Here is an 18721-nt window from a genome sequence, read left to right as displayed (position 1 = left end):
TATAGAGAAGTCCATCCACTATTAGAAGAAGTGATGGAGCATCTGGGGATGCAGTGGAGTGCTGGGAGGATGAGCGGGGAGAATTTCCCAAAAGAGAAGATGCTTCAACTGGGTTTTGAAGAATATATACGAGTTTACTGGGCAGACTTGGGTGGAAGAAAATTTCAGGCAGAGGGATCAGTATGTCTAAAGTCAGTCTCAGAAGTTTGAAGCACCTGAAGTGGGCTGAATTGTCAACTAAACTGTATTTAGTTCCTTATCTGTGAAATATTAATATAAGGGCAAGAAAGGAGGCTGGAGGGGCATGTGGAGAGAAGTCATTCAGAATCATGTATTAAAGACTTTGAAATTTATCCAAAGACAATGGCAAGGGGAGTAACTGGGTCCTATTCACATTTTAGAAAGATCTCTCTGATTACAGTGGAGAATGGATTGAAGGGGACAAAACGAAAGCAAGAGAAACCAGTGAGGAGACTCATGGGAAAGTATTTCTCCAGGTAAATTCACTATTTGCAAGAATCATGGCTGCACGTGAAAATCACCCAGGGAGCTTTAAACACTCCTGACACTTATGTCCCATCCCCAGAGAATCTGATTTAATTGGTCTGGCATAGGGTAGGCCTTTGGGAGTTTTCAAGCTGCCCCAGGTGGTTCTAATGTGCAGCCATAATGAAACCTTAGGTTGATTATAGCCCCAACCCTGGCACGTAGTAGGTACTCAACATATTATTTTCCCAACAATTATAATGAAAAACTATGCGGAGTGTCCTGTTCTTGGCTTCACATCACTTTTTGAGCAGATATAATTGAATAAACAGTTGGCTTTATCACAGAAGGTTTCAGGTAGAAAATCCACCCCCAGAATGTCAGCTTAAGCATTAGGGGTCCAGTGCTACCGTGGAAATGGCACACCTTTGCAGAGAGCCAGGAATATATAGCCTGGCAGGTTGCCTGAAACAACTAGCGCTACCTGGTTGGGAAGGTGAGGCCAGGACTGGAATCTCAGTTCTAGGAGTTACACACAAAAGCAAGCTTGCCCAGTTTGGTGGCAAGACAGATGTAGGGTGATAGTCACTTACAATGAGGATCAAGAAGAGGAAGAGGAAAAGGAGCAAAAGGAGAAACAAGTCTCCTCTTTGTAAAAGAAGTGCCTTCCTGTCTCCATGATGCTTTGTCACACTCAGGTTTAAGGCAGAGATTGGTGCCTAGAGCCTGGTACCTGCTTTTCTTCTCCTGCAGGTTGCCTGTCTCAGGGTTTCTGACACACAAAGAACAAGATTTCAGTCAGTTAATAGCTGGGAAGGCACTCTCATATCCTAGTCTAAAACGCTGGGGAAAACTAGGTTGAAGACCATGGCTTAGCCCCAGAAGCCCCAGCCAGGACCTCCCACCCCATCTCCATTCAATTTGAATGGCTAAGCCACAGGATGGGCACCAAATCTACCTACCAAACCACTGCACAGTGGAGGACTGTGGTCATGCTTCTAGAACAAACATCGGCAAACTACAGCCACAGTCTAAATCCAACCCAATACCTGTTTTCATAAAGTTTTATTGACAGTTAGCCATGCCCATTTCTTTATATTTTGTCTATAACTGTTTTCATTCTACAACAGTAGAGTTGGGTATGAGTGGTTACAACAGAGACTCGATGGCCTACAAAACCCTGCCTGCTATCTGGCCCAGTACAGAAAATGTTTGCCAACTTCTGCTCTAGAAAAAGACCCACACATATTGGCTTAACACATGGGAGACGGGAACCAAGCAAGAGGAAGTCATGGGTGGGTTGGGCTTTTAATAGACAGTGGTCCTGCCTATCTATGAAACATAGCCTGCTGAATGGCTGAATTTCTAACCAATCAGATTACAGACTTCTCCTTGCTTAGGATGGACCTAACAGGGAATAGATGGGCAAATACTCATTAAGATGAGTAGAAGCTCCTTTCCTCTGCATTGCTGATGGGAGCTGTGTAGACTCAGAAGCTATACAAGGGCCATGAGCAGGGCATTCAGCCTGTTCTACCAGAAGCAGGATAGGAACATAATCAAAGCAGAGCCTGACCTTCACGCTCCTGCAACTTTCCTAAAGCTGTTTCTATTCTTGTCAATGCCCATCTTCCTTCTCTGAGAGATAACTGCACCCTCCTCTGTGTTTCCGTAACACTTGGCTCATAACTCTGTTAAATCATTCCACGTGGTTGTTTACTTGTCTGTCACCTCTTAAACTGATGACTCCCATCTCTTGTCTCCCCCAAACTCTGATCCTGAACCTCTGTGTCCAACTTCCTACTCCACATCTCAGCTTGGATGTCACACAGTCATCTCAAATGTGGCTGCTGCTGCTGTTCTGACAGTTTTAAACATGTTAAGGAGCCCACAGTACTCAGCAAGTGCTAGATACTGTTCTAGCACTTCATGTACCCCAAACACAACACTTGCTGCCTATCTCCCCAATTCTGTTTCTCCCCTGTTTCTCCTCCATCTCAGTAAATGGCATGACTCTCCACTCAGTTCTGCAAGCCTGGGAGTCAGCCTTCACCCCTCTTTCCTCCATAGTCCACATCTACAATGGACACGTTGGTCCTGCCCATATCCTCTCTACACTCGTTGTTCCTGCGCTTGCTCACCCAGTATCTGCCACCTGTGGCTTTTTGCCTGAGGACTTCCTTAACACGGAATGTGCACACCTTGCCTACAGAGCATAGTAGAAGTGCCAAGGGATTTCCTAAGACTTGTCCTCAACCAATGGCAGATGGGAATTGTGGAGAAATAACCCCCAACTCCCTCTCTGTCTGGTGGGACATCTCTGAGGCAGAAACAGGTCCACTGAAGCCCAGGTGTACACAGTTATGACCTGCTCTCTGGCGTACTTTTACTGACTTCCTTCCCTTGGCTCTCTCACTTTCCCTACTCACCCACCCATGCTCCTTAGGATTGTGTCCCAAATAAAACCTCCTATTTGAATTCTTGTTTCTGAATCTGCTTCTGGGGCAACCCAAATCTACAATATCCAAATGAACATCCAAAAATAAATACTTCTCACTGTATCCACTGCTGCCACCCTGGTACCGGGGTCCTGGGTACCATTGTCTCTAACCAGGACCACTACAACAGCTTCCTTCACAACTGACCTCCCTGGGCCTGCTGGAGCCTGTATGCCATACGTGAGCCAGAATGTACTTTGTCAAATATAAATCAGATCAGCTGACTGCCCTGCTTAAAACCCTCTGATGGCTTGTTTCCCATCACGCTTAGAAAAATACCCAGTTTGTTACCAGTGACCACACCTTCTATAACCTGAGCTTGCCCAGCTTCTCCAGATGCACCCATCGCTCCTCTCCCCTGACTTATCCTTGAATGTGGTATTTGGTTACCACCTTCGCATCGGTTCCCTCTCCCTGGAAAGTATATCCTACATTCCTTGGCATGACTGGCTTTTCTACATCAATAAGGAATTCATTTAATGGCTCCCTTCTCAGAGAAGCCCTCCTGTATGGTGTAATCTGAAATAGTTATCATCCTTCATCACTATCCCTATACCCTGCTTCATTTCCTTCACAGCATTTTTCTACTACCTAAAATGACATGTGTTTGCTTGATCATTTGCTGCATCTTCCAGTTGATGGGAAGCTCAAAGGGGACTTGGTGTATGGCTCTGTATCCCGAGTACCTAGAACAATGCCAAACACTTATTAGGGATTCAAGAAATATCTGTCAAATGAATGAATGAATGAACAAATGACTCCCCTACTGGACCAGATGTCTGCTTATGACACACAGACGTCAATAATTTGACTCAATGAATGAGCAATTAAGTCCATAGTGGGCCAAGTCTATGTCCTCCCCAGGCCCCATCTAAGAACACACAGCCTTTATACTGAGTGCCCCATCCAGTGGGTCTCATTTCCCCCACTGGCTCATCTACATCTAGATAAAGCCCCCCTCTCAGGCCATCCTAACCAGCATTCTTCCTTTTTAGGCCTTACCAGAGGGGCAGACTGCTTCGTGGGACACAGCCAAAGAGGATGAAAACCGCAATAAGAATCGATACGGGAACATCATCTCCTGTAGGTACCCTTCTGGGATGGCTCCAGGCTTCGGGGGAAAGGAAAGGGAGGTGTCACTATCACCTGATCCCTAATGGGTCTAGCTGTGGACCCACATGCCAAGCTGGGAACTCCCTTTCAGCCTCCCTGTCACACCTGGCCTGAATGACAGAGCCTGGGTGATCTCGGGGGCAGGCAGGGTAGATCCAGGAGGCCTCTGAAGGCTGTGTTTTGCCTGACATCACCTGTCAAGAACCCCTCAGGTTGGAGAGGAAACCCAGCCAAAGAGATACTTCAGTGTTCCCAGCAGTCCCTCCAAAGCAGAGTACCACCTTTGCAGTGACTTGGGGTAGGAAGCAAGGTCCAGGCCTGAGGAGGGGCTGAGGACACCTGGACAACAGAAAAATGCTACTCCAAGAAGGTAGTATTTTGGAGTACTGAGCAAGTACAGAGCAAGCCCTGAGCAAGGACTGATGCTCAGAAGGAGTCAGAAACTCTAGCCTTTACCTCAGGGTTCAGAGAGCCAGCAGCTCAGGGATCAAAGGAACCCAAGGGGGCTCTGGTCAAAAGGTGGGGTTTAGGGCATCACGACTTCAGCCACAGCCCACTGCTGGTGGGAAGGTGCTGTCAGGTGAATGCCTGCCACTCTGGGCCTGCACTAACACAGGCATTTGGTGGCATGAACCTGCAGGAAGAAACAGGAGAGGGATGGAAGGATGCTGCCTTTTGCTCAACAATAGGCTTTAGCATTCCTGTAGGTACATAGCATGTGATTTGATGACGGCAGGGGTGCAGAGTACTTAGATCCCTCTGGAGTCAGACTGCAGGGGCTTCTAGGCCAGCTGTGGGGTCCTTGGGAAGGTATCTGACCTCTCTAAGCTTCCATTCCCTCACCTTTAAAATGATGAAAATAATATAGAATCATTGGAAAGGGTACATAAAACCCTTGACACAGTACCTGGCCCCATTACTACTTTAGCCATAGAGTTCTCAGAGTCACTGATGAGCATTGTGAATGTATCATTCTACTATTTTAAGCAGAACTCACTGAATACCCATGTGGGAACATAGAATAAGCCAGGCTAGGGAGAGGGGCATGATCAGATGTCCATTTGGAAAGATTTCTAGGGTAGCTGATTGAGAGGGTGAATTAGATTGGGAGATGCAGAATGACCAGTCAGGAGTCTACTGGAATGGTCCCAACAAGGATGAACAAAGGCAGTAACAATACTGTGTGTGACTACAGTATGGCATTCTAGGGGGAGAGGGAGAGAGAAATTGCCATAAAACTGAATACCATGCAGAGGTCACACATGACTATTGTCACTGCCAAATATTGGTATGTACAGCCTTCAAAGCAACATGATATGATACAGAGAGGATAAAGTTACCCAGAACAAAATGCTGAGCACATGTTCTGATTTGAACAGGAGTCCGTATCAGCCTTTGCCTATCACAGTGTAGCCAGCCTGGACCTTTTGACATCTCACCAATCGAGTGCATAGCGTTTCTTGATCTCAGCTCTCTGCATAGCCCAGTACAGCTACAAAAAAATAAAAAATAAAAAGACCCTGAATAACAAATTATTTCCAGCACAGTTCAATGTTTTGTTTTGCTTTGCTTTGTTTAACTGTCTAGACATTGCCTAAGAAAAAGCTTAGAGGAAGAAAGTGAAGATTCAGGCAGCTCGTAAGGGAAGAAAGAGGCAGAAGTTTAAGCTTAGCCATTTCCTGTGCCGATTTAGGAATGGGCTATGAATGGTAGAAGTAATCAGAAAACATTTATGATTTGTCTCTTGGAAGATAGTAATGCAGACAGCAACAATTCTTGCAAGTGGAGTGTTGAAAATAGATGTTCAAACAATCAGGAAATGTGTATTAAGACCTATGACGTGTGGGCCTCATCTGAGCCAGGCCCTGTGCTGGGTCCTGAGATGCTCTGTCTCTGCTCCCAGGGAGGTCCCATTCTGGGCACAGGCAGCTGCTCACTCAGACCATCCTCTGCTCAAGCACCATGTGTGCTGTGCCCTAAAATAGCTGGCCACTTGTCCATTCCCCCTAGCAGACTGTGAGTTCAGATAGGGTCCACTAAATCATCGGCTATGAAACTTGAGGTGATCATGCTAAACCTTATTCTTCTCTCTATAAAATGGGTATAGCAGTGTCTTCCTCCTGGGGTGTTGTGCAGGTAAGAAAAGAAAATCATTAAAGCACAGTGGACCTTATCTCTCTGAGAGACAAGGCTATCCAGGCTGGAACAGGTATCAAGGCCAAAGCCTGTTGGGCCAAGGGTGAGACGCCAAGCCAAGCAGTGGATCCTTCCAGACTTCCCATTGCTCATCCTTTGCACTCAGCACCTTTGCCCAAGACACCCTCAGATCGCACCTGGACTCTGCCCAGCCTTCATGCTGGTTGTTCCATGTTGGATTTGATACCCATCTTGATGCCTGTCTGATCTCTCACAGAAGCCAGAGGGACCTCCTCAAAACATAGCTTGGACTGTGGCATTTTCCCACTGAAAACTCCTCAGATGACTTCCCCTCACCCTTAAGCATTCCTCGTCTGAAGGCCTGCAGCTGCCATCCCATTTCCTTTCACACGGCATCCCTTCCATCACAGTCTCCTCAGTTAGGGCACACTGGCCTTCATTCAGTCCCTTGACCTTTCCATGCCCAGTGAGACCCGAGGCTCTTGCACTTTCTGTTCTCTGTCTCAAGTGCCCTTCCTGCCTCTCTTTGCTCCATGGAGTTTTACTTACTCTTCAGATCTCAGCTCAGTCATCACTCCCTTGGGGAATTCTTCTGACCCTTGGAATGAGGTCAGACCCCCACTTGAGGTGATCTGCAGGACATCCTCCTGGAGTTTGGTGCACAGCTTCTCATCATTGCTTTGAGATGCCTCAGCAACTGACTGTTGGCTGCCTGTCTTCCTCACGAGCACAGATGCTCTGGGACAGCAGGACCATGACTTGTCTTGCACTTCGTGTCCCCAAATGTGGCATTTGATTGGTGCTCAGCAAATAGGAACTGAATGTTGGAAAGCAGACTCCCTGCAAGACCCCAAAGGGCTTGAGCCATGGGTGTCTCCCTTCTGGTTTCCCAAATTAGGGAGAGACCACCCAGGAAGCCTAGATCAAGGCAACACTTGCAACAATGATATTCCAGTACTGAAGAAGGAACTGAACTTGAAAGAGGAGAGCAGAGAAATGGGACCCAAGTGGGGGAGAGGAGGAGAAAAATCTTCTCTGCTCTGAGAGCTGCATCTGAGAAGACAGGATTCCAGGCAGGAAAATCAATGAAAGGGATCAGAACGCCATCACGGGGGACGCAGAAGACATGTCAGGGTCCCACCCAGCTTCACCACCTCACTGTGCAGTAACACCAGCTGGCGGTACCAGCATCCAGGGCCAGGAAGAGGGTGAGGCAGGCAAGACACCCAGCGTACAACATTCAGGGAGTGTCCTACCCTCCCCTGCCAGCTGTCGACCCTGCAGCTGCCTGACCCTGAGAGCAGGTGCCTCACTTACTTCATCCTTGTCCTTCCCTGTCTGCACCTCTTTGCTTGGGGACTATCTCCAAAGCCAAGGCAAGATGCACAAAGCAGTCTATCCCGGGACCATGAAGTTGCCCAGCCTTTCCTTCCACTGAGAGTGTGTGTTCTTTTTAATCTAAGGGTCAGTAATTCTACAACCCGGGGTGGCTGGCGCTAGTCTGCAGTCAGTACTGAAAGGAGACAGTACCGAGGTAACCAGTGGGTTCAAAAGCGGGGCAGTCCATACAGGGGAACCAAGAAAAGAAATGCCCTGAAATTGAAATGAGAACAGTGAAGGGGAAACAGCCCCGGGGATTGAAAAGTGTTCCAGCCCTTGTATGTGTCCCTCCCTAAGGCGAAGTCTGCGGTGGCTTGATAAATAGAAATATTCTTGGCACAAGAAGCAAGCCGGGTGTGATTAGCATCTTAAGGAACCGGGAGTACTGGGAGGCTGGAGCGCAGGACAAAGGCCCGGGCCAGCGAGAGCAGAAAAGATTAAAGGGGAAAGTTGAGGGGGAGGGCGCTGCCTGCAAATGAAACAATGAGAGAGAAACCTTGGCTAAATAAGCCCTTTCTTCCAGATGAGTCGGCTTAGAATTTAGTAACAGAGGCAGTGGGGTTTCCAGGGAGTAGAAATGGAAAGGAAGTGAAGGGGAAGGAAATGGGTGAGGAAACAGAACAAAGAATTCTTTGCTTTCAAGGCGCTCTGGGCCTGGACTGTGGGCAGCGGAAGTTTCCAGAATACCGAAGCCCTCCCACGAGCGGGCTCTCAAGGCGACTGCCCGGATTGGCAGGAGGAAAGTAGGCTGAAGAGAGGAAGCGGTCTCAGGGGCTGCAAACTCTATACAATGAGGCTCCCCTTCTGGGGTCCACGGGGCTCCCAGCAGGAAACAGATGGGACCTTCAAATGGGGGTGATTTGAGGAGAGTTGAATCAAGTGATTTTTTTTGTAAAGGTATAAGCTCGATGTGGGAGACTACAAGGAATAATGCAAATGCCACCCCCAGGCCCAGAGGTTGCAGCAGGGAGAGGTTACCAGGACCCACACAAGACAGGCACCCTGCCTGCCGACCCCGCCTTTAGCGGCCCTGCAGCCAGCCCGTGGCGACCCCAGCAAAGGGAGCCGAAGGAATAAGCACCTTGGTCGCACTGTCCTCTCTTCGTCCAGCGTCTGCCTGTGTGTTCCATCGGCCATACTCAACCGAGAGCCAGAGGACGAGGGAAGCTGGAGACCTGGCCCAGTGGTTCTCAACGTGTGTTCCCTGGGGCAGTGGTGCTGGCCTCACCTGAGAACCTGCTGGAAATGCTCGTTCTTGGGCTACACCCCTCACCTACTAAATCAGAAATTCTGGGAGTGGGGCCCAGCCCTCCGTGTTTCAAAAGCTCTCCAGGCGACACTGATGCGTGCTTGAGCTTGAGAACCCCTACCTCGTTCACAGAGGTCAGCCTCTTGGATTAGAGATGCAGATGCAGAAAGCTGGAGGGCGGGTCTGAAGGCCAATGCAGTACCCAGTATACTTCCTGAGACTTCTTTTCCCCTAATCTAAGACAAGCCACTGGACTCAGGTGCACTGGACTATTGGACATGGAGTCAGGCAGACCCAGGGTAGCATCTCAGTTCTGCCCTCTACCTGGTTTATGACCTCCAGTGAGGTCACCACATCCCTCTGACCCTCGGCTCCTCATCTCTCAGTGCAATAAGGGCAAATTCCAATGAATGAATATTGAATCTGAATCTGGTGGGTGAACCTTTAAATCTTGATGAGACTTAGTCTAGCCTCTTTGAGTTTGCAGACTGGAAGCAATGGTCCAGAAACGTAGAGCCCCTGCCCAGGGCCACACAGTGAGTCTGTTGGCCAGTCCCGGCCAGAGCTCTGGGCTCCTGCCAGGCGCCATGCTGTGTCCCCCCTCCCAAGGAGTCCCTCTGCTTCAAGACACACCCATGCTCTTAGGGAGACTGTGCCAAAGGCTCTGGCCTCACAGCAGATGGCAGACTGCAGGGGCCCCTCAGAGAGGCTGTTCTCACTTCTAGGGAGGAACTTGGGTTTGGACCAAACCAGAGGCTCTTTCTCACAACAGTTTCCCTGCCAGTTCCTAGGGAGATGGCACTGGGGTGACCAAATGGGCACCTTGTTTGGTGCTCCCACCTCCTGCCTCCATTCTCTGAGGGTTGCCCTTGCCTGGGCCCTACAGACCCATCCCGGTGCAGAAATCACCCCCTTGTTTATCAGGGGGCCTGTTCTGGCCAACAGAGCCCTCTCTGCCTGCTTGCATGACTGGCCAGAAAGGCTGGGAAATTAACAGTCCCTCTCCCCTGAGGCAGAATCACTCAGAGGGACATATTTTACACTTTCCCAGAGTTCCCTAAGAGGATGAAGCCCCATTGTGTACGGTGGTAACTTGCTTGCTGACAAAACCTTTCTGGATCCCTTCTTTTCTCCGTCTCACTTCCACTCCCCTGCAGAGTTTCTGGGGCTCATCTCCCAAATCAACCACTTGCCCTCAAATCCTTGTCTCTGCCTCTGCTTCCAAAGGATCCAAATAGGAAACCTTCCTGCCTTCGTTTAGAACATTCTTTTACTGGGGATGGGCTGGACAACCTGCTTCGAATGAGACGATAAATTCACCAAGTAGGCCACTGCGCCTCTAACTCTCTCAGCACTCTGCCCCTCTGTGCTGACACCCAAAGTTTTCTCCTCTTGGAATGAGGGGAGCTGCCCACCCGCAGCTGGGCTGGAATGGGCAGAACAAGGAGATGCGCAAATTGTTGGGCCGTTTGCCTCTCCCACTCCCGCCACCCTCTCCCTTGATGATGGTAATTCAATCAAGATTGAACGTGCAGACCTTTAGCTTCAATGAGGTGCCCAGGCAGTCTGGGTGGAATTACCTGCCTCCTCCCTAACCACTCATGCAGGATGATGGCATTAACATTTCCAATACTTCTAGGAAACGATTTTTCAGCCCCACAATTCATTGTAATGAGTCCAATCTCTTTTCTCTAAAAAATTGCTCCTTTTCTTTCCCCTCCTCATTGCCCAGAAGACAGGAGGAAAGAACACCGCATATCCAAATGATATTCCCTGCCTAGCCCCACCTCTCTGAAGTGAGTCTTTCTTTAAGTGAATGAGACTTGAGAAGGCCCATTTATTGGGTTACTGTTGACGATGGAGGAAGGCTGAAAGGGCTGTGGTTTGTTCTGAGGGTTAGAACTGTGCAAAGGAGGAAACTGAGCCCTGCTCTGGTGGGTGGGTGGGGGGTGTTAGAATCATGGAAGGGGTGTGGAGGTTGTGGGTGGTCTTGGGGTTCCAGGAAGGGCAGGGAACCCACCACTCTATAAGGAAGCTCTCAATCTTAACACCTGCCCCTGAGTTGTTCAACTTCTTGGAGCCTTGAGTCTCACCCATAAAATGGGGTGATGTTCTACGCCTCACAGGGTTACTCTGAGAATCAACAGGCATAGCATCCTCAGGCTTCTAGAATAGTACCTGAAACATCTTATGCACTCCATGCAGGTAAATTTCTCTACCTCACCTCCTAGTGGAAGAGGGGTTTCTAGTCTCACAGCCAGTTCCAGTAGGTCTGTGGTCTTTGCCAAGACAAATTGAAGCATTCAGGGCTAAAGAACTGAACATCGGTCTGCACATTCAGACCTGAGTGTGCATAAGAATCTCCTGGAGAGCTTGTTAAAATACATAATGCTGGAGTTTCTGATTCAGAGGATCTGGGCTGGGACTCAAAAATGTGCATTTCTAACAAGTTCCCAGGCATTGCTGATGCTGCTGGCCAAGGGACTGCATTTTGAGAACCACTGATCTGGAATACTAATAAAACTTAATTTACATATTTGTGTTTATTTCTTACAACACACCAGGTGCTCTCATATCTTACCTCTTTGAATCCTTGCAGCAGGTCTGCAAAGGTAGATATGATTTTGATATTACAGTTGGGTAAACTGAGTCTCCGGGAAGGTAAGTAATTTGCCCCAGGTGAGATTTGTGTGTGACAGACCTGCCTCCAGCACCTACCTGGTACTTACCTCTCTCCTGCTAAATGCAAGAATTGGTGGCCAATCTTGGGACAGGACAGGCTGAATCTGCAGGGGGCATAAGGGACCAGCTATGGGGAGAGGAAGGATAGAAGAATAGATTCCATGCCCACTCTGCCAGCCTTGTGTAGACAAAAGAGCCTTGGGTCCCAGGCCAGCTGTATGGCTGTAAGTAGGGAGCCCTGCCCTTTCTAGTTCTCCGACTTTTGAATACAAATATGAATTCATTTATTGGACAGAGAACTATTGAGTGCCTGCTGTGTGCCACACACTGTAGAGTTCAGTAAATAGAGGGCCCTTCCTTAAGTAGGGTGTGGAGGGAGCCACAGGCTAATCAGACAGTCACAGAAATACAACTGCTCTAAATGCTCTGAACAGAAGTGTAGGGAGTGCTCAGAATCTGTACGGAGAAATCAAAGGAGACTTCCTGAGGAAGGAACATATTGCTGAGAACTGAGGAATGAGGCATTGCCAGGCTTCTGCGGTTGGGGTTGTTCCCCTACACCACGTGCAAGGGCCACTGCTCAGTATAGACATTGTACATTTGAGCAACTGAAAAAAGAGCACAGTTATCAGGACAGTGTGTTGGGAGGGGAGCATGCGGCTGGACGGGGAGGCAGATCCCACACCATCAGATCATGCAAGGCATTGTGGGGTCTGGCCGGGCTTTTTTCTCTGTCCGTGGTGTCCTGAGCTGATTCGCAGTAGCTTGCAAGAACAGATTGTTAAATTTTCAGAAGTTTTGTGAACAAGCTGATGCCATGTTGGTAGTCTGAAGTCAGTCCTGGTAAGAGTATTTACACCGCAGAAATCAGCAGACATTATACGTCAGGGCTTTTCTTTGCTCCGGAGAGCCATTTTAAAAACATTTTCCAACATACCATGGTCTTTGTCCTCATCCTGCAAGGAGCAGATTGATGCCAGAGAACGACATTTCTGTTCCCCTGGAGTTGTGTTCGGGAGCTACTGCCTCTGGTTCCCTCCTCCCCACAAGCCAGGTCTTGCCCGTCTCCCGCCTCAGCCAGGCTCCTGCCCCTTCTTCCACACACTGAGGAGTTCTCTTCTCCTCTATGTGACTCTTCTTAATGCCTCTCCTTGTCTTGAATATCAAACGAGGAGTACCAAATTAGATGTTTTTCAAGCTTGTAAAATGTAGACAGAGCATAATGAATGTCCTGGGCTGCTTGTAAATTACCTTGTATAAACTCCTTCACATCGCCTGCTGCCCCATCTTTCTCCATGTGTGTATGGATAAACACAATTTGTTTTCCTTCAAATTATATAAAGTTAGAAGAAGAAAGGGACACAGAATAATATTAGCATCTCCGAGAAGAAATAAATAAACCATGAAGTCACTGCTATTCTTTGAGAGGCCTTCTTGGTGGACCTATGGCTGAATCCTGCCCTTTTAAAGGGTGCACACAATAGCTCTTTGCCTCTAAAGATGGGTTTACACTTGGCACAGGAGGGCGAATGAGGAGCACAAAGTGTTTTCTAAGTGTCTCTGCCATCAGTTCACTGCCTGCCTCACATCCAGACAAGAACAACCATTTATTAAGCACCTGCTGTGTACCAGACACTGTGCTAGCACTGTTTTTTTTTTTTTAAGAGCAGTTTTAGGTTTCAAAAAATTGAACAGAATATCCAGGGAGTTCCCATACAGGGAGTTCTCTCCCTCCCACCCACATTCAGTTTCCCCTATTATTAACATCCTGTATCAGTGTGATACATTTGTTATGATTGATGAACTAGTATTGATCCCTCATTATTAGCTGAAGTCCACAGTATACATTAGAGTCTACTCTTTGTGTTTTGAAGTTACATAGGATTTGAAAAATGTACAATGACACATGTCCACCACTGCAATATCATACAGAAAGTTTTGCTGTCCTAAAACTTGTGTGCTCCACCTATTCATTCTTCCCCACAAGTCCCTGTAACCACTGATCTTCTTAGCGTGTTCATAGTTCTGCCTGTTCCAGAATGTTGTAGAGTTGGAATCATACACTATGAAGCCTTTTCAGACTGGCTTTTTTCCCTTAGCAGAATTTATTTAAGTTTCTTCCATGTCTTTTTATGGCTTAATAACTCATTTATTTATATCACTGAATAATATTCCATTCTGTAGATTTATCACAATTCGTTTATCCATTCACCTATTGAAGAAATCTCTTTTTTTTTTCTAAGTTTTAGCATTTGTGAGTAAAACTGCTATAAACATTCAAGTGCAGATTTTTGTGTGGTCAGAAGTTTTCAACTCATTTGGGTAAATACCAGAGACAGCAATTACTGGATCATATAAGAGTATGTTTAGTTTGGGAAGAATCTACCAAGCTGTCTTCCAAAGTAGCTGTACCATTTTGCTTTCCCACCAGCAATGCATGAGAGTGCCTATCGCTCCACATCCTTACCAGCATTTGGTGCTGTCCGTGTTCTGGATTTTGGCTATTCTAGTAGGTGTGTTTAAATATCTCATTGTTTTGCTTTTCAATTCCCTAATGACACATGATGGTCCACATCTTTTCAGTGCTTATTTGCTATCTGTGTATCTTCTTTTGGTGAGGTGTCTATCCCGAACTCTTGCCCATTTTCTAACTGGGTCTCGTTTTCTTACTGTTGGGTTTTAAGAGTTCTTTGTGTATTGTTATTATGTTGTTTTAAGAGTTCTTTGTATGTTATTACATGTCCTTTATCAGATATGTCTTCTGCAAATATTTTCTCCCAGTCTGTATTTTGTCTTTTCATTCTTTTAATATTCTTGCAATTTTCATGCCTGCATTTTCTCATTTAATCATCCCAACATTCTGTGAACTGTGTAGTATTGGCTCCATTTTTCTAAGGAACTCAAGGCTTTAAGAGAGGGCAGTTGACTCCCTAAGGGACGGAACTAAGATATGAACCCCGATCTGACCCTCGATTCTGTATATCACATCACAAGTGTATTCTACTTGCCACATGTTAACCCCTATGGGAATGAATCTTGGTCTTCCATACTAAAATAGTGTTTCACCATCTCAGAAAATAAGAGTCTGCATTTCGATGCCCTGCAGAGCCAAGTGTGGTTATTTGCATCTAAGTGCCTTGACAGGGCATAAAGAGCCCTCTATGACCCAGCCCCCTGCCTGCCTCTTCTTGTCTGCTCTTCCATGGCTGAACTGTCACTCTCTGTGTTCACAAGACAGGAATTGTCTTCCGCTCCCCCAGTGTTCTTGCCTTTTCGGGATCTCTGCCTTCATTCTTGCTGCTACCTCAGTTGGACACACCCTTCCTCATCATCCATTGGTCAAGACTTACTCACTCTTAGTTCTTCATTCATGTATCATTGCACAAAGCCTGCTATTCTCCACATTCTAGACCTTAAATTTCCACTTGTATGTATAGTCTGTCTCCCCCACAACATTGACAAACTCCTAAAGCATGAGTATCACTTTGCTAATGCTTTCATAGTCCCTTCACCAACCCTGTACGTAGTAGGTGCTCAGGAAATGTGTTCCTCTTAAAGAAAAGAGGAGATATTGGCAAACGCCATCACCTGGTGGTAGGAGGCACCTTTCATCTTTAAGAATATTTAACTGAAAGAAAGAAGTTTGTTTTTGTCTTCTTTTTAATCGTTTTTACTTTCCAATTTTCAATTTCATTGTTTATTAAAGAAAATTCCCTTTGAACAGTTGAAACCAGCATCTCCATTTCCAAAGCTATAGACCCAAGGGGCAGGCATAACTCAATAAATATAGAAGATTTTTGAAAAAAAAAGTCATTTGTAGACCAATGAGTGAAAGCACAATATGCATTTTCACTTTCTCAAGGCTTATAGTTTTCATAACCGCTAGAACAAAGCTTGACAGCTTGAGCTCAGAGTCACATGCTGGACCTTGTCTGAATCACTGCTCGGTGGGATGTGTCCCAGGAAGTTCCACTCTCTGGGGCTAGGACACTGCAGGATTGGGGACCAGCCATTCACCCTGACTCCAGAAGCAGTGTCTGTGAGATGCTAGAGATCCAGAGACAGCACATAGTGTGGACAGAGCAGGGGTTCAGGGTCAGACAGACAGAAGCCCAGCACTACCATTTACAGGCTTTGTAATGTTGGAAACTTGCTCAACCTTTCTGAACCCCACTTTCTTCTTCTGTGGAATAGGAAGAATAGAAATACTCCATCATTATAGTATTTTATAACCATCAATAGAGCTATTTTGAGGAATACATGATTGAGTGAGATAATGTATGCAAAGTCTCTGGCACCCACCATGAACTCCATAAAGGTTAACTTCAGACTCCTCCCCGACTTCACTCCCCATGCTCCCACCCACCCGAAGGAACAGCTTAGACCTCCCACCTAGTCCCACTACTTGCTTCCTCCCCATGATAACTAAGAAAAGTGGCATCCCATGTAGCTCAATGCTAGCATAGTGCCTGGCTCATGGCAGATGCTCAAATGCCAGTGGTAGTTAGTTACTAAGCAGTAGCTCTAAAGGAAGGCAGTGCTGGCTCCTCGCCCACAGGCCTCCTGTCACCCACCTCCTTGTTTTCTGCTCTTTCTGCAGATGACCATTCCCGAGTGCGGCTGCTGGTGCTGGATGGAGACCCACACTCCGACTACATCAACGCCAACTACATTGATGTAAGGGTCTTCACGGGTCGGGAAGCTGGGTTCTGGGGTTGGCTGCAGCAGGCTCAAAATACGGGGCTGTCCCCCAGCCTGTCCCCGAGAAGGTGTTCTTCCCAGAACATATCCAGGGTGGTCTGGCTCCTCCCCAAAGCATATAAATAGCATAATCCAAGTTGATAATCCACCAAGGTGCAGCTTCTTTCAGGCTGGCTAAAGTAGCCTGCTCTGCATGGTCCCAGGACAACCTCCGGTCTTGTTTATTCGCCTACTCATTCATTTGGATGTGTGTCTGTTTGCCCATCCATTCATTCATTTAAAGGTACAGCCATATTTACATGTATGCAACCAAGATTTAAAAGTACCTAGTGTATGCTGGATGCTGTGGAAACCATCCAACAAAAATGCCTTGGTCTCTACCCTCTAAAACTTTAGCAGGAAGATAAGCTGTTCACATCAATAATTCCAGAGCAAACTGGAAAGTCTGAGTGTCATAAATTGAGATAAAATGCTGCAGGGATTCAGAGGTGGGGGGCGGGGGCGATCGCTTCTTCCATCATGAATGCAAAAGGCGATGTGAACCAAAACTTCAAGCACAGGTAGAATTTTTAATCAAAGATGGGGAAGAAGGGCCTGTGGTCAGAGAGAGCAGCACAAGCCAAGGTGTAGCAGCTCAAAGCAGACAGTGTGTAGCAGCTGAGTTTGAGGGGAGCAGAGACATTATCATGGGAATAGTAGAAAATAAGGTGGAAGCTAGATAGTTGGTGGTTTGTGATCAAACTTAGGAAGTTGGACTTTATTCTGTCGGCAAGAGGAAGCTATCAAAAGTTTTGATCAAGGTGGTGACCAGTTCAGAGCTGGGCTTTGGGATGATTGATCTATCACCAAGGGTAAGACAGAGCAGAGCGGGGAGAGTCTGGGATCAAGGCACCCAGTTAGAAAGACCCGCTTCAATGTTCCAGAGACTATTGAGGAAGGGCCACAGTGCAGTGGGAGACCAGACGGGTGGGTGGCCACAAAAGTGAGACAGTTCCCAAGGGGGCAGCATGGCCTCTGGGGCCCGATGGACATCAGGGCTTGGCTGACACAAGTCAGGCTTCTCAGGACCTTGGCCAGGAGCCCCAGGTCCTTGATGAGTGGCTCAGAGATCCACCTTGCCCCCTCTGACTGCCAGGTGCTTTTATAGACAAGCTATAAAATGCAGTGACGTGCTTCTGAATTCCTCCTAACCCAGGCGAGCCAGATGATTCATTGGTTCCACAAGTATGTATTGAGCCTTGTGTTAGTTATTTACCTGTGTGCCCTCAGACCTCTTCCTGTCCTTCCCCATTCTGCTTTGCATTGCTGATGTGTGTATGTGTCTGTGTGAATCTGTGTCTGTGCATCTGTGAGTGTGACTGTGTGTCTGTATGTGAGAGCGGGTGTCCTGTGAGTATGTCTGTGGGTGAGCTGTATGTCTGTAAGTGGGAGTGTTTCTCTGTATATGAATGTGTGTGTCTGCGTGTCTCTGTGTGAGCTTGTGTGCCTGTGTGTGGTGTGTGCCTGTGGGTGTGTGTCTTGTGTGTGTGCATGTGTGGAGCAGAGAGGAGAGCCAGCTGACCCCTGAGAGGGAGGTGTTACTGGGAGGTGGGGACGTGGAGGGCAGGGAGAGGCCACACATCTCTCTATCTTCCTTGGCGCAGCCTCGGTGCACGCACGTCCCACCTGTGGCTCCAGCCCTATCGAGCAGGCCACCAGAGTCCCACCCGCTGCAGGCGGCCCAGCTCCTGGGCCCCGGCACTTCTGTCTCGCATCCTCTGCTAGTCCCGGGGATGGTCGCAGCCTCCTGCTGCGGTGAGCTCTGGGCTGCCCCCGTTGGCATCTCAGCTCCGCCACTACCTACAGATGACTCCCTACACTGAGTTCCCTCTTGTGAAACACAGGGAGTGCTTTTGAGCTCCCACCCAGACTCTGGCTAACAGAGGGCCAGCAATGGGGCCAGAGCTTTAGTGGAGGTCCAGACAGACACGTCTCTGTCACCGTGGCCCTTCCAGGAAGGCTCACGAGGAGAAGGCTAGTTCAGGGCAGCCTCTGTCTCCAGCCTGGAGGAAGCACCTGGGGCACCCACCCAGCACACCTTTGGCCTTTCCCTCGCGCATCTGGTACTCATGTCACAAACACTGGGAAGATCCCCCACAGTGGGCTGGAAATACAGATCTTAAAAGGGACTCAAGTCTGTATGAAAAGAGACCCTCCCAGAGCAGGAATTGTGGGAACATAAAGGAAAAATCAAAGCCTTGAGATGGGGGTAGGGTCAGTGAAGGCTTCCTGCGGGAGGTGGCACAGTGCTGCCTCAGCCAGCGAGTAGGAGCCATCCAGGCAAGAAGGACTGATAGTCACCTAAGAAGTGTTTATTACTTCTCATGTACTAACATTACCTTACCTAGCACCACAGCCTTGCAAAGGGCCACTCATCACTACCCATGTCCAGATGAGTAAGCGGAGGATCTTGATC

At 47.8% G+C, this 18721-nt stretch overlaps 1 protein-coding gene across 16 annotated transcripts in view; it reads left to right on the top strand.

Annotated features, from left to right (window-relative positions):
* Window positions 1-18721, top strand: part of PTPRT (protein tyrosine phosphatase receptor type T) — a 1028419-nt gene that overhangs the window by 962040 nt on the left and 47658 nt on the right. For 9 of the 16 annotated variants that reach the window (XM_036902260.2, XM_036902256.2, XM_036902259.2 and 6 more), the window contains 2 exons: window positions 3980-4067; window positions 16166-16242. In XM_036902260.2, the coding sequence (XP_036758155.2) occupies window positions 3980-4067; window positions 16166-16242 (165 nt within the window). Of the gene's footprint in view, window positions 1-401; window positions 498-3979; window positions 4068-16165; window positions 16243-18721 lie in introns of all 16 variants that reach the window. The other 7 variants (XM_036902251.2, XM_036902247.2, XM_036902246.2 and 4 more) reach the window with 1 other exon arrangement.

Source organism: Manis pentadactyla, chromosome 5 (assembly GCF_030020395.1).
Source record: "Manis pentadactyla isolate mManPen7 chromosome 5, mManPen7.hap1, whole genome shotgun sequence".
Taxonomy (NCBI): Eukaryota; Metazoa; Chordata; class Mammalia; order Pholidota; family Manidae; genus Manis; species Manis pentadactyla.
The sequence above is the reverse complement of the archived record's forward strand: the minus strand, read 5'-3'. Positions and strand labels throughout refer to the sequence as shown.